The following is a 16,244-nucleotide window of genomic DNA, read 5'->3' on the forward strand; positions in this document are numbered from 1 at the left end:
CAAGTCAGACCAGCCTGAAGAAGATGATGTCAAGTTTATAACAGACAGTTCCCCAACAAAGGCAGAGGAAGAGCCAGAGAAAGAACCTGAGGAGCCCCCATTTAGGACCTCTTCAAAGTCTAGAAAAAACCCAGCCTTGCCAACATCCAAACCAGTTGCAATTTTGTTGTTTGCTGGAGTCATGGCAGCCTTGCTACATCAGGAGTCCAGGCGCATGTACTCTTGGTGGTGGGACAGCCACATTAGCCCGAAGAATTCAAAATGGCTTCAGGAAAATCTTACAGGTATATTCCAATATCTTCTATAATTTTGATGGGTAACCATGCTTGAGCAACAGCTGTTTATGGATCATAATAATCATCTATTTGTCTCACATACATACATTTATTTGTATATGGTTTGTTTGTTTTGAGGAAGTAGCAACTCTCATTAGTAGTTTAAAAGCAAAGTTAGATTTCTTCGTGGATTCCCCAACTTAGTGCGCCCTCATCACCTGGAATGTTTAACCGTCCTTACCACATAATTTGAAGATGACTTTGGGTTCATGTTGATAAAGAGTAGATGACTTTCCCTGATCTTTGAAAAACCAGGAATTATTTTGTATATGAACTGAAACCCAACCTAGTTCAAATAATTTATCGCTTGAACTGTTCATTCAATCTCTTTCATATTTAAACATCTATTATTATTATTATCATCAATATTATGTTTGGCTTCTGTTAAAAGCCATCAAGTCTTCTCAGGTCAGGTATTAGGTTATCACAAAGACCTAAAATAACCAAGCAACCTTTTATATTAGCTGACATTACAACATGAAACATATTGTACATTTGGATGATCCGAGGATGCCATCTTTCTGTTCCGAGGTTTCCAATCTAACTGTTATATTTTTAAGAGAAGTATAACTCTGATGGTTGTCAGCAGAATATCACATGGAGAGATGGCTCATCTTTTTCCCCCATTTCTAAATGAGTACAAGTGAATGTATGCATATATCTCTATATATGTATGTTCAAAACTTTTGGGTTGCTGGTCACCTGATTTGGACTCTGTTAAAACAGATATGGATGCCAAAGTCAAAGCAATGATCAAGCTCATTGAAGAAGATGCAGATTCTTTTGCAAGGAGGGCAGAAATGTACTATAAGAAACGTCCGGAGCTCATGAAATTGGTTGAGGAGTTCTACCGAGCTTATCGTGCATTAGCAGAGAGATACGATAATGCAACTGGAGAGCTCCGTCAGGCCCATCGAACAATGTCTGAAGCATTTCCCAACCAAGTGCCCTATGTAATACGCGATGATTCAACCCTAGGCTCATCAGGTCCTGAGGGTGAGCCTCACACACCAGAAATGCTGCATCCAATACGTGCACTGGTTGACCCTGATGATTTGCAGAAAGATGCACTGGGATTCTCTTCAACCAATTTACATGCCTTAAAAAGGAATGGCGTGTATTCGGAAGAATCAGACTCTGGAATAAGCAAAAGGGGTTTAAAGCAGCTCAATGAAATGTTTGGTTCCGGAGAAATGGTGCCTCAAAACTCAAAACTTGCTGAAGGAAGAATTAGAAAAGGAATGACTGTTCATGAAGCAGAGGATAAAGCTGACAGTGAACTAGAAACCTTGAAGAAAACCCTTGCAGAAATTGAGGCCGAAAAGGAAGCCATTCTTATGCAATACCAGCAGAGTTTGCAGAAGTTTTCAAGCCTGGAGAGGGAACTTAATCATGCTCAAAAGGATGCTGGGGGACTTGATGAACGAGCTAGCAAAGCAGACATTGAAGTTAAAGTACTGAAAGAAGCACTTATTAGATTAGAAGCTGAGAGGGATGCCGGTCTTCTGCAGTACAATCATTGTTTGGAAAGAATATCTACTCTGGAGAAAATGATCATCCAAGCCCAAGAGGATTCAAAAGGACTTAATGAGCGAGCCTCAAAAGCAGAAATAGAAGCTCAAAAGCTCAAGCAAGAACTTTCCAGGTTAGAGAATGAAAAGGAAGCTGGTCTTCTTCAGTACAAGCAATGTCTTGAGATGATATATGCACTGGAGAGTAAAATCTCACTTGCTGAGGAAAATGCCGGCATGCTCAATGAACAAACTGAAAAAGCTGAAACTGAGGTTAAAGCACTGAAGCAAGCTCTTACTGGACTAAATGAAGAAAAAGAAGCCATAGCTTTCCGGTATGAGCAGTGTTTGGATAAAATAGCTCAGATGGAGAGTGAAATTTTTAATGCCCAAGAGCATGCCAAACAACTAAACAGTGAAATTCTTATGGGGGCTGAAAAATTGAGGACTTCTGAACAACAATGTGTTCTGTTAGAGAGGGCAAACCATTCTCTGCAGGTGGAGGCAGAGAGTCTGGTGCAGAAGATAGCAATCAAGGATCAAGAACTCTCGCAGAAGCAAAGGGAGCTGGAGAATCTTCAGGCTTCTTTGCAGGATGAACAGTCACGATTTGCCCAAGTTGAAGTTACACTTCAGACTTTACAGAAGTTGCGCTCGCAATCTCAACATGAGCAGAAAGCTCTGACATTGGAGCTTCAAAATAAGCTGCAAAAAATGAAGGACATGGAGGTATGCAACCATGATCTTGAGGAAGGCATTGAGCAAGTTAAAAGAGAGAACCAGAGCCTGGTTGAATTGAATAGTTCTTCCACCATTACGATTCAGAATCTACAAAATGAAATATTTAACCTGAAGGAGATGAAAGAGAAACTTGAAAAGGAGATTGCACTACAAGAGGACAAAAGTAATGCCCTTCAGCTAGAGGTTCATCATTTGAAGGAGGAAATAATGGGCTTAAGTAGGAGATATCAGGCTTTGGTGGAGCAAGTGCTGTCAGTTGGTCTGAATCCTGAACACCTTGGATCAGCTGTAAAGGAATTGCAAGAGGAGAACTCAAAGCTGAAAGAAGTATGCAAAGAGCAAGGAGATGAGAAAGAAGTTCTACACGAGAAGTTGAAGAACATGGATAATCTTTTGAAGAAAAATGCTGCTCTGGAGGGTTCACTATCAGAAATGAATATTAAGTTAGAAGGGTCAGGAGAGAGGGTCAACGACTTGCAGAAGTCCTGCCAGTTTCTACGAGAAGAGAAATCCTCTCTTGTTGCTGAGAAAGCCACCCTACTTTCTCAGTTACAAATTATGACTGAGAATATGCAGAAGCTCTTGGAGAAAAACGTCACGCTGGAGCATTCCCTTGCTGGTGCAAATGTTGAGCTTGAGGGTCTGCGGGCGAAGTCAAAGAGCTTAGAAGATTTCTGCCGGATGCTAAAAAATGAGAAATCCAATCTTTTAAATGAAAGAAGCACTCTAGTCTCTCAGCTGGAAGATGTTGAAAAAAGACTTGGAAACCTGGAGAGGAGGTTTACAAAATTAGAAGAAAAATATGCTGATATAGAGAGGGAGAAAGAATCCACACTCAGTCAAGTAGAAGAACTACGATATTCCCTCACGAATGAGCAACTAGAGCGTGCTAATTATGTGCAATCAAGTGAATCCAGGATGGTAGATCTGGAAAGCCTTGTCCATCAACTGCAAGAAGAAACAACATTAAGGAAGAAAGAGTTTGAAGAAGAACTGGATAAAGCTGTAAAGGCTCAGGTTGAAATCTTCATTTTGCAAAAGTTTATAAAAGATCTGGAAGAAAAGAACTTATCTCTGTTGATAGAATGTCAAAAGCATGTTGAGGCCTCCAAATTGTCAGATAAATTGATAGCAGAGTTGGAGAGTGAAAATCTTGAGCAGCAGGTGGAAACAGAGTTCTTGCTTGATGAACTTGAAAAGCTGAGGACAGGGATTTATCAAGTGTTCAGAGTTCTTCAATTTGACCCTGCTAATTGGCATGAAGGTAAGATTGAACAAGGTCATATTCCTATTCCACAAATTGTGGAGGATATAGAGGACCTAAAAAGTTCAGTCTTAAGAAATGAGGATGAGAAGCAGCAACTAGTAATTGAGAACACAGTGCTTCTGACTTTAATTGGACAGCTGAGATTAGACGGAGCTGAACAGGAGTCAGGAAAGAAAATCTTTGAGCAGGAGCTTATGAGCATGACAGAGCAGCATATGATGCTTCAAAAAGATAAGGACGAGCTGCTTGAGATGAACAAACAGTTAATGTTGGGGGTGAGTGAGGGAGAGCAACGGCAAGATTCATTGAAGGATGAATTAGAAACTCAGGGTCTGAAGCTGGCAAGTTTGCAGGAGGCTTACTTGACATTAGAAGAAGAGAATTCCAAGCTGCTTGAAGAAGACAGACTTTTGTACGAGAGATTTTTGGGATTGAAAAAGGACATTTCTGCTCTTGAAGAAGAAAATATTGTTCTTCTCCAGGAAGCACTAGATCTTGGTAATGTCTCAACAGTTTTCAAGAGCTTTGGCATTGAGAAAGCTGAGGAAGTTAAAGCATTATTTGAAGATCTCAACCATCTCCATATGACTAATGGTGAACTCCAGGGGAAGGTTGAATTATTGGGGAGGAAGTTGGAAATGAAAGAAGCAGAAGGCCTACATCTGAATGAAACAGTTGATAAGTTGCAAAAGGAGCTACATGAAGTCAGAGACCTCAATGATCAGTTAAACATTCAGATTTTCATTGGACATGATTCTCTGAGACAGAAGGCCTCAGATCTTTTAGAAGCAGAACAGAAGCTTAAGGCTACGCATAACCTGAATGTGGAATTGTGCATAACTGTCGAGGATCTGAAGAGGGAATGTGATGAATTGAAGCTTATCAAAGAGAATGCAGAGAAGCGAATTCTTGAAATATCCAGAGATTGTTCTAAGCAAGAAAGGGAGCTTGAATGCCTTCAAGAAGTAAATAAAAGTTTGGAAGCTGAAGTGGGTATATTACATGATGAGATTGAAGAACACAGGATTAGAGAAGTGTATTTGAGTTCTGAACTGCAGGAGAGAAGCAATGAGTTTGAACTTTGGGAGTCTGAGGCTACATCTTTTTATTTTGATCTGCAAATGTCCTCCACCCGTGAAGTTTTGCTTGAAAATAAAGTGCATGAACTTGCTGAGGTTTGTGAGAATCTTGAAGATGGAAGTGCAACTAAAAGTCTGGAGTCAAAACAGATGAAAGAAAGAATTGGTTCTTTGGAAAGTGAAATTGGACGGTTAAAGTCTCGGTTGTCTTCATATGACCCTGTTATAGCTTCCCTCAAAGATAACATAACATCTCTTGAGCTCAATATTCTTCATCAGAAAAAGCATGTTCTGGCAGGCAATGGTGAACAAAAGGTAATGCTTTTTCTCTTCTTGAAAACATTGATCATTGAATCAGATGAGCATCTTGATCACAAGTAGACAATGATTTCCGTTTTCTACTTTCTCCATTATCCTTTATGTTGCCTTAGCAAGGTGGAGCTAAGTTGCTAACTTAAATCTTCTACTTTAAAAGACTAAGAGCTAGTTTGGTTATGTTGTAGCTTTATTAACTCCAAAATTAGCTTTTAGTTTCTGAACATCACTTTTGAACAACTGCAATCCCGCACGGGCCCTAAAAATCATCTGACATCATGATATATCATATTTCTCTTTCACTTTATCAGAATTTGTAGGAATTTCTGGTTGCATTGCATCTGTGCTGAGCGTATTTGTGGAATTGATCTCCATATCTTTTACCATTGAATCCTGCTATCAAGCGTTTCTGCATAATAGTAAGATATCTTTTTGTTGTCTCAACAGAATTCAGAAATGCCTAGTCAACTTCACCAGATGAACAGTCAAGAACCTGAAGTTAAAAGCATTGCAGTAGCAGATGGTATTTCAGAATTGCAAGAGATGCAGACTAGAATTAAAGCAGTTGAAAAGGCATTTGTTGAAGAAATTGAAAGGCTTGTAGTCCAGGAAAGTATGAAAAACAGCATTAAGGTAGAAGATCAAATATCTGAGACTGAAGATTCGAAATTAAGAAGCACCTCATGTCAAGGAGAAGCTAATCAGAAGGAAGAGATAGAACTCCAGGGTAAGTTAACTGACAAGAGTAAACCTGAAACTTCTGAAGTTAGTAGTAGGACATTGATGAAAGATATTCCACTCGATCAAGTCTCAGATTATTCATTCTATGGAAAAAGGCGGGGAGAGAACACTGGTTCCAATGATCAGATGCTTGGTTTATGGGAATGTGCTGAACAAGACTGTGGCCTTGATCCAATGGTACATCACCAACAAAAGCGAGCAGCTGCACCAGCGGCAAATACCTCAGTACGTAGTCAGTCCAAGGCTGTAGAATCGAAGAATCCCTTTTCAGAACTGGAAATTGAGAAGGAGCTAGGTGTTGACAAGCTAGAGGTTTCCAGCAGCAATGGAGAGACCAACAAAGAAGGGAGCAAGAGAAAGATTTTGGAGAGACTTGCTTCTGATGCTCAGAAATTGACTAGTCTTCAAACCACTGTCCAAGACTTGAAAAACAAAATGGAGATGAACAAGAGCAAGAAGGCGGCCAACGATCCTGAATATGAACAAGTGAAAAGACAGTTAAAAGAAGTTGAGGAGACTGTTGTTGAGCTAGTGGGTATCAATGATCAGTTGACGAAAGATACTGAACAGAGTCCATCTTTCGATGGCAAGTCTGCAGCAGAGTTGGAAGATGCTGGAAGAAAGCTGGCAGAACAAGCACAGGAAGGATCTGAAAAGATTGGACGATTGCAGCTAGCTGTGCAAAGCATCCAATATATTCTGCTAAAACTAGAGGATGAAAGCAAAACCGAAGGCAAACAGAAGTTTTCGGGGAGTAGAACAGGTGCTCTCTGGAGGGACTTCATTTACAGTGGTGGGAGAAGTAGCACTGGAAGGCGGAAGGGCTGTTTATGTGGGTGTATGAGACCTTCAACTAATGGAGACTGAGCCTGTCGTTTTTACCGGCACAGGTTTTCCATGCTTTTAACTTGCATCTCATATCATGTTTTATCTTCAGTTGTATTTGTAATTTGTTGGGAGGAAACTAGTATGATGTAACCCAGAGGAACCGCTAGAAGTAGACCTGATGTAATCAGAATAAGCTGTTTCAGCATTTTTTTATGTTATTTCTTCTCATAAACTATGTCAATGCAGTACAAGTTTCTCCTATATTCTCGCATGCCACATTGCTATAATGCTATTAACTCTCTCCAGCTAATCAAGTTTCAGCAGAGCGGATTTGGTCCGTAGAAACCTAGGAGTATCAAGAGTTGCTGCGTAGGGTTTCAATATGCTAGAAAAAACCTTCGACTCAGATTCTCTGATATCAAAGGAAGTGCGTTTTATAGAATAAATGGTGGGGGTTAAAACACTAGTCCCTGAGCAACTGAAAGTTCTGTATTCTTATGATTCAGCATCGATCAGATCCATGGGCATCAGAAGAGAGATTTGGTTCATAAAAAACCATTAAAGGACTCCATAAAGCCGATCATAAAGATAGATGCTTCTCTAAGCTGGATTTGAAGAAAATTAGAATAATGTATCTAATCCACTGGAATAAAGAATAAGGTAATCATGTTCATACCACAGAAACCGCTGCAGCCATCTCAAATATCAGCTAGAATAAAATATGTAAACTCAAAACAAATTTGAGTTCATCACAAACAAAACTGCCCAAAAATTACTAGATCTGATTGGTTATAAAGACAAACTACAAAAATTTCTTTATTCAAGCTCCAATCACTTCAGTTGGTGCTTCAGGAATGGGCTCATCAGCTGGCCTTTCCATCTTTACACCAACATCCTCAGAGTAATCACCATGAACCTACAGAAAACATCAAAACGAAAAATTAGACTATAAGTTAACTGTAAGAAGTTTCTGCCAAAAGCTATATGACACCACGAACAAGTAGACAAAGAACATGAAATATCAAAGGTGAAAACAAATTATATGAATTTGGGAGAATGCCCAAATGCATCAAATTTAAACTTGAATTAAAGCTGCCCATATAGATTTTGCAGAAACTATGATTTTACTTATGCCACTTGGACAACTCATTCACAAAGAGGAGATAAAATGCCCTCGAGAAGCTCATGGAATCAGCTAACCTAGGACTTCTGTTGTTCAGGGCTTGGGGAAAAAGGAAATTAGCCAAGAAATTTATGTTTAAACATTATATCTGAACATGCATGTATGATCCAAGCAGTACCTCTTCAATGGATTTAAACACTAAATCAGAAGCAGATATTAAGGGGGAGGAGGAACAGAAAGACTGGACAAACCTCCATCAACTTTCCAAGATCAAACTTAGGAGCTTTCAAGATCTTCACTTTGCGAATGAAAACATTTTGTAAGGGGTATATGCTTAAGGTTGCCTTCTCAATCTCTCTTCCAATTATTTCAGCAATGAACTTTTCGACCAAGCCCTTAAGATCACAGGATGCTGCCTGAGCAATCATGATCTCCCTCATCTTGCGGCGAATCTGACAAAGCAAAAGATTCAGAAAACATTGCCTCAATAAAAATAAGAAACGGTTGAAATAAAAAATTAAATGAATAGCAATTTAAATGGAAAGCATATGTACTGATGAAAATGACACGTCATAACAGTTACCTGTCTAATCTGGCTGGCCTGTGCGTAGCAAGTCCTCTTAACCTGATTTGGAAGTCTCTTGGTGAATCCAATGCAGAACATCCTCAATGTGTAGTTATCAGTGGTCTTGACATCCACGTAAGCTTCAATCAACGTATGCCACTTCCTAACCAAGGACCTCAGCTTGTCTGTAGTGAAATCCATGCCCTAAATAATTCAAAAGAAACAGAGAAATTCATTAACATAACACCAGACACATTTACACAGTGAAATATTGTGAAAGCCAACAAAATATATCCCATTAACCTTACCCAGAAGTTTGTCAAAACATTCTTCCCTTGGACATCTTCAGCTCTTAGTCTGATCTTCCTGTAAGCATGCTCTTCTTCATTATGTAGATCACCTAATGATACCTCAAACACTCTGTGTTTAAGTCCTTCTGATGCAATCTGATAAAGAGACTCAAGTAATTCAATGTATGAAGAAATATATATCTACACTATCCAAAGAGGATATCCTAGTTAGTTGGCCTCATGCAGTGAAGCAAGAGGTCAAGGGTTCAAGTCCAAGAGAATTGAGGTGCAAGGCTCACACCAGTGCATGTGAAGAGCAAATACATATAACTAAAATAAAATAATTAAATCCACACATATGAACAAAACATCCAATAAAATTTTAATAATACTCCTCTACATACATAAGCCATTAAATCAACTCAGTTACTATAGTCTACAATATCTGAAATTCTCTACTCTTAGGAACAGAATGGAAAACTTTAATCTAAATCATTGTACTAATCAAGAACTTAGACCATCCTATCCAAAATTGCTAAGCAAATATTATCTATATTGGTGTGTGATTCCATGCATTCAGATCTTACAAACAAAAAGACACTACAAAAACAACAATATATTCTCTACAAAGAGTTGAAATAAAAAAATAAAAATCAGTGTTAAATTATACACTATACATATAAACCTTGAACAATTGGCCGGCATCCACTAAAGCAAACACCAGCCACAAGAAATTACTTCAAAAATACCATCGTTATTAAACACAGCAACAAAACAATTCTACACATGGTTGCTAATTCAATAGTCTTAAATTAAAAAAAGGGATAAAATTAACAAACAAAAATAACAAATTAACAACAACAAAAATACCTTGGTACCCTGAGTACGGGTAACAAGAGTCTTGCCAACATTTCTGACGCGGAAACAAGAGGGAGCCTTGATATCATACCAGTCCTTCTTGGCGAATGGATCGGCACTATTACAGAACGTGACACAGCAAAATCAAAACTTTTATCACAGAAAACACAACGGATCGACAAACACACAAGATGGGCTTGGTTTATTTCGTGTAATTTAAAAAAAAGAAGAAGAAAAGAAAACACTTACGCCTTCTTCTTGCCTCCTTTCTTCCCCTTGGAAATCCTCTTGTTCTTCCTACACAAAACCAAAACAAAAACTAACAAATCAGCAAACGATTAAACATTAAGTGAGCAAGTGAGTATAGAGTGAATTTTTGAGAGATTCTGATGCAGTGTTACCCGACGGCCATGCTTGTGATAGTTTAGCAACTACGCAGTAGCAGCAGCTGCTGGGTATGTGTTTGTGTTTGTGCTTGTGTTTGCTTTTAGATAGGAGCCACCGAAACCCTATCTTGCAAGAGTGAATGGGTGATTTTTATCTATCGGCACCCTAAATTCTTATGAATTAGAAAAAAAAAATCAGCTACAGAATTAGTTATAATTAACTTTTACATTCTAATAAATTAAAGGATTAACTTGGGATTACCCATGTAAATTAATATATTCAAATAGCTCAATTTAATTTATTCTCGTTTTTATTAAGAAAAAAAAAGTTCATCAACTCATCTTTATTTCTTTCCTTATCTTTTAAAAAAAAAATGAGGGTAACTTGAAATTTTCAAAAGTAAATGAGACAATTTAAAGATAATTAATTTACAAGAAGTGTAATATGAAATTTATCTTATGAATTAATAATAATAATTAAGGTAACAGATTTTTTCATAGTGAATTTTTTTATTTGATTATTTTAATTTATTAAAGAACGAAATATTACAAATAAAAAATATTATGAATTGAGTAATAATATAGCTGCAAACTCTTGTATAAATTTATTTTGTACAAACTGATGTGGCATGATAAAATTGGTTAAATTGAATATTTCTTGGCCCACATGATTTATTTTTATTATTTTGTATTTTCATTCAACCAATGAATTAATGCCAAATCAGTTTGTACAAAAATTTGTGGCTGTATCATCACTCTTATGAATTATAGGGTAGGAGGTCAAAATTCAAAACTAGTATTCAAAAGTTATTTGTTTCAGCCACTAACTATGATCATCGGTATTAAACTATTACAAACATTTAAAAGAATGGAAACTATTGTAAATTCCTTAAGTATTTTTAGTTAACCTAAAGCTAGACTATAATTTTCAAATATCTATTAAATAGGGTGTCATTTTACAATACGCAAATCACCATTATCGTTTACTCATGGCAGCAACCGCTCACGACTTTATCTACTCCTAGCCAGCCTTTCCACTCAAGCAAATCACCATCTTCTCAACTTAGCAACTGGTCACGACTTTTCTCTCCAGCTAGCAACTACTCACGGCTTCTCTCTCCAACCAGCCTTTCACGGCAAGCAACACTGTTTCCCCCTCTCTCTTGGCTCTCTCAGCAAACATTAAGTGAGCGGTGATTTTTTTCAGCTTGTTCTTTTTCTTTTACTTTTTTGTTATGTGAAAGATCTAGCATGTCTTGTGGAATTTAAGCTTCTGGAATTTAAGCAATGTAATAAGCTAAGTTGCTGAGCTTGTTCAACTTTGGTGTTTCCATAAGTTTGTATGTCTATCAAGTGACAACATTAGCAGTAGTTGATTTTCTCATGCTCTGTAAATTTTCTGTTTCACAATGATACTTTATTTTTTGTTATCTATTTTTGCATGCAATGTCATATGTCAATTTTGAAAATGATTATGCTTCTGGAGTTGTTGCGGTTTATGTTATGAATTTTGTTTTATTTGAATTCTATTTGGTTTAGAAATTTTTTAAATTTAATTTTTTAGAAACTGAATATAAATGTTAATTATTTTGTAGGATGGAAAATTTTTAAAATGAGTGTGCAATTGAAGATGTGCAACCGAAAAAATTTGAGCCGACTCTTGGTACGTTATTCGATAGTTATGAGGAAATGTTTGAGTTTTACAAAGCGTACGGTAAACAAAAAGGGTTTCCAGTGAAGAAGCTAACTAGTAAGAAAGGGAACGACGAGACTGTAAAATATGCGACCTTTACATGTGGTCGTAGCGGCAAAGCAGATAGTAGATATACTAATATGCTGAAGCTGAAACCTGTTGTGAAAACTGGTTGTGAAGCTAGAATCGAAGGTTGTGTAAATGAAGAGGGAAAATGGATTCTTTGAACATTAAACCTTCAACATAATCATGGATTGAGTCCGGACAAAGCAAGATATTTCCCTTGTAACCGTAGAATTAGTGCAAGTGTAAAAAAGCGAATTGAAATGAATGATTCTGCAGGAATTAACATTGCCCAAAATTTTAATTCTATTGTTGTCGAAGATTGTGGGCATGAAAATGTGTCATTTTTAGAAAAAGATTGTAGAAATCTTGTTAATAAAGCAAGACAATTACAGCTTGGAGAAAGAGATGCTATGACAATTTTAAAGTACTTCGAGAAAAAACAAGCAGAATGCAATGAATTTTTTTTTTTTTTGCATTGACTTGGATGAGCATGATCAATTGAAGAATGTATTTTGGGCAGATCCGAGGAGCATGGTAGCTTACAAATATTTTGGGGACGTTCTCACATTTGACACCACGTATCTTACGAATAAGTATGATATGTCGTTTGCCCCTTTTGTTGGAGTTAATCATCATGGGCAGTCTATTTTGTTAGGATGCATATTGATTTCTCACGAGGATACGGAGACATTTACGTGGCCATTTGAGGCATGGATATCATGCATGCCCGATTCTCCTCCCATTGGTATTATTACTGACCAAGATAAAGCAATGCAAAAGGCAATTGAGAATGTTCTTCCTACGACTAGGCATTGATGGTGTTTATGACATATAATGAAGAAGGTGCCTGAGAAGTTAGAGGCTTTTAAAGAACGTGAATGTATTATTTCTTCATTACTTTCTGCTGTTTATGATTCGCTGAGCCTTGCTGCATTTGAGGAAGATTGGCATGACATGATTACAACATATGATTTATGGGATAATGATTGGTTAAATAGTTTATATAATAAGAGGTATCGTTGGGTTCCATGCTATTTGAAAGATAGTTTTTGGGTGGGAATGTCAACAACTCGGCGAAGTGAAAGTATAAATGCATTTTTTGATGGGTTTGTTAACTCAAAAACAAATTTAAAGCAGTTTGTGAAGCAATATGAAAATGCATTGCGAAGGAACGCGGAATTAGAATGGTAAACAGATGCCAAGTGTTTCAGTAAAAATATTCCATGTGTAATAAGATATGAGATGCAGAAACAAGTTGAGAGATGTACACCATTTCTAAGTTCAAAGAATTCCAGCAAGAATTACTGCATTGATGTATTGTGATATAGTGGATTATGTTGGGTCAATATATGAAATCAATGAATCACTTGGGCAAGGAAAGAAAAAAAAGCTTTGAGGTTGTTTTTGATGAAATTGAATGTGAAGTTAGATGTATCTGCTCAAAGTTTTAGTTTAGGGGAATTGTTTGTAGACATGCCCTTTCAGTGTTGATACAACACGATGTTGAATTACTTCCAGAGATGTACATTTTATCAAGGTGGAGGAAAGATGTGAGGAGATGTTATAGTAAGGTGAAAGTTAGTTATGATGTGTAAAATTTATCCATTCAGCAGGAGAGATATGACAAAATGTGTACTGATTTCACTGAGGTTGCAAACATAGCTGCTGATGATGAGAGTAGTTACAAATTTGTGTTGGGTTGGATTAATAAAACAATGAAGGATCTGCCCAAGCAAATTCAGTGTGCAAGTGTGGAAACAACTGTTATTGGTGAAGTAAGTTATAGCAGCAACAATATTGAACATGTAATTAATGATCCAGTAGCGACACGTCGTAAAGGTCGTCCTCCTTGTTTGAGGAAACAATCTTCACTAAAAAAAAAACTTGCCCAAAAGAACAAGACTGCTGAAAAAAAAAAAGGTTTGTTTAAATGCATATATATGTTTTATAATTTCATTTTATCTTTATTTTCTTGTATATTATAATTTTACAGGATTTGCAAGAAAACGCTTCAGCATCTTTTAAAATGCCTAATGAAATCTCCACACAGCAGAGCAACATGGCCATGGTATATTTTTGTGAGTTTTTATTATTAATGTTAGTTCAACTATTTTGAACATATGTAATTAAGTATGTTGTTGAGTATATGTAGACGTTTAACGAAGGAAGTATTGTAAATGCAAATCTCAATCAGTATGGGAGTTTAAGCTATTATAATGTAAGAAACAAATTCACAAGTAAATTTTAATTTTAAAATTTTAATATGAATTTTAAATTTTTTTTTAGGTACCGTATACCCAGTTCAAGTTGGTGGAAATAATATTTACCAGTCATTTCCTTATAACTGGCACACAGTAAGTATACTTATATTTATAAATTTCTTAATGCATACTTATATTTTACGTTGTCAAATTTTAAAAATGTATAATGATGTTTTAATTTCATGTGTATTATAGCAACCAGTCCCACCGTATACTTTGCAGTCGCATTATTCTTCTCCTTCGATGACGTATGAATGATCTGCAAGTGGGAATTTTCAACAATTGTTACATCAACAATGTAATAAAAATAACAATCGCCGCAATTGATGTTTGACTTGTATTTGTTTCAATTATTTTCACTATCATTTCAGTTAGATTTGGCTTGAGACGACAAATTGATGTTTGACTTGAACTTGTTTCGATTATTTTCACTATCATTGCACTTAGATTTGTGTTAATGTTTACAAGTACTTTTATTATCATTCCACGGCTTGCCTGTACAAACTTTCATGGTTGGTTTGGTTTAGATTTTATCAAAGATATCAGTTTGGCACAACTGTGGAATTCAGTAGCCATTTCTTTGAAAGTGTTTCATCAAAATGTCACAAATGCAGTCAATTTTGGGCTATGCAATAAACGAAATAAAAGGGAACAAAATAGTGTAATATATGTGTATATATTCAATTGTAAAATGAAAAATAAAAAACCTAATTTATTGTTATTAATTTTATTAAGGCATTTGAATCTAATTTCAAACTTAATAAAGAACTTAAAAAAATTTCGGGTTAAAAGAACTTAAGAAAAATAGTACAAATTATATTTGTCTATACGTTTTTTCAGTTCATAGTACAAATTAAAAGAACCTAAAAAAATTCTTGAATATAAAACATAATAAAATAATTACAAGTATTCTAATGAAATCATAACATGGCGTTTGTCTTGTTCGAAGTTCATCATTAAGCAATCCCCTCTGCGCTTCACATAATTGAAACTTAACAAACAAGAATTCAATCTCCAATAGTATATAATGTAATTTTGATGATAACAAACATGTGTATTAAGTGATTTAATAAATATTGTATTTAACATTTTCACTAGTTTTTTAAGGATAATATTTATGCAAGTGAATCAAGTGAAATCAAGTTGAAGACACTCAACGGACAACGGCGAAATCAAGAATAAAGATTAGGGCTCAAAGGATAAATTATTGCGATAAATTCTTGTAAATCCGGTATGATTTAATTGATGCACGATTTAGCATTTGAGAAGCTCAATAGATTTATTTAAATAATTACTTTTCATAAACTAAAAGGTTTTATTTTTATAAGATAAAGTATTTTGTGGATTTGAGTAATTTGGATTTAAATGAAAAGTTTTGCAATCTTTAATTTTAATAAGTATTATTTTGAATTTCAGAGTTGAACCTCTTTGCAAACATTTGAAATGTTTTGGACCATACTATAATTTATGAACATTTTGGACTAAAGTGAAAGGTTTTGAGAACTTTGAAAAATATGGGTATTATGTTAAAATTTTGAAAAAGTACCTCTTTGAAAATTAATAATATATTTGGAGTCATATCATAATTTTAGAAAATTTTGAGATGATAATTATTAGTTAGAAATTCTGAAATTGAACTTATTTGTAAAGTTTTATAGCATTTTGGGTCATAGTATAATTATAGAAAGTATTAGGCTAAAGTATAATTTTAGTGAACAATATTACTGTAGCCAAATTAAAAAATAACGGTAATATAACTGTTACAAGCGGCTAACCGGATAAATCAAGCGGCTAACCGCTTGGTTGTGGAAATTTGTCTAGAATGACTAGTTTTTAGGTTTTAACTATAAAAACTCAATTTCAACGTCATTTTAAAAAAAATGCAAGTATTAACAACATCATATAACACATATTGAGCTTCCATTTAGTAAATCATCATTTATTGAATCATCATTGTGCTATTATTTGCATATCCACTCTCAAATAGAGTTTTTGTTGTAATTTTCATATCTTATCAAATTGTGAGTGTACAAGTGTGAGAAATACTTGAGGTGAAGATATTAGGGAGATAATCTCTTGATTGTAAAGGTTCATTGACATCTTGGAAGTTAATTGTAAGAACTTGAATCATTGGGAGGCTTGGATAGTGAAATCCTCGAGCTTAGTTGGCTTGGAGGCGTGGATA

General features: G+C 35.7%; 2 protein-coding genes across 2 annotated transcripts; one reads left to right on the forward strand and one right to left on the reverse strand.

Annotated features, from left to right (window-relative positions):
* The first annotated feature begins 130 nt into the window (after positions 1-130).
* Positions 131-7,052, forward strand: LOC18032891 (protein NETWORKED 1A). The gene is made up of 3 exons (XM_006419940.2): positions 131-284; positions 1,062-5,248; positions 5,696-7,052. The coding sequence occupies exons 1-3, from the start codon at positions 182-184 to the stop codon at positions 6,854-6,856; spliced, it is 5,451 nt and encodes a 1,816-aa protein (XP_006420003.1). The 5' UTR covers positions 131-181; the 3' UTR covers positions 6,857-7,052.
* Positions 7,053-7,427: 375 nt separating this feature from the next.
* On the reverse strand, positions 7,428-10,172 carry LOC18032182 (40S ribosomal protein S3a). Its single transcript, XM_006419941.2, has 7 exons — positions 10,055-10,172; positions 9,903-9,950; positions 9,666-9,771; positions 8,814-8,951; positions 8,524-8,709; positions 8,192-8,392; positions 7,428-7,733 (listed from the first exon to the last, which is right to left on the reverse strand). The coding sequence occupies exons 1-7, from the start codon at positions 10,063-10,065 to the stop codon at positions 7,638-7,640; spliced, it is 786 nt and encodes a 261-aa protein (XP_006420004.1). The 5' UTR covers positions 10,066-10,172; the 3' UTR covers positions 7,428-7,637.
* Between the last annotated feature and the right edge of the window lie 6,072 nt (positions 10,173-16,244).

The sequence above is a fragment of the Citrus clementina genome, unplaced genomic scaffold (assembly GCF_000493195.1).
Source record: "Citrus clementina cultivar Clemenules unplaced genomic scaffold, Citrus_clementina_v1.0 scaffold_9, whole genome shotgun sequence".
NCBI classification, from domain to species: Eukaryota; Viridiplantae; Streptophyta; class Magnoliopsida; order Sapindales; family Rutaceae; genus Citrus; species Citrus x clementina.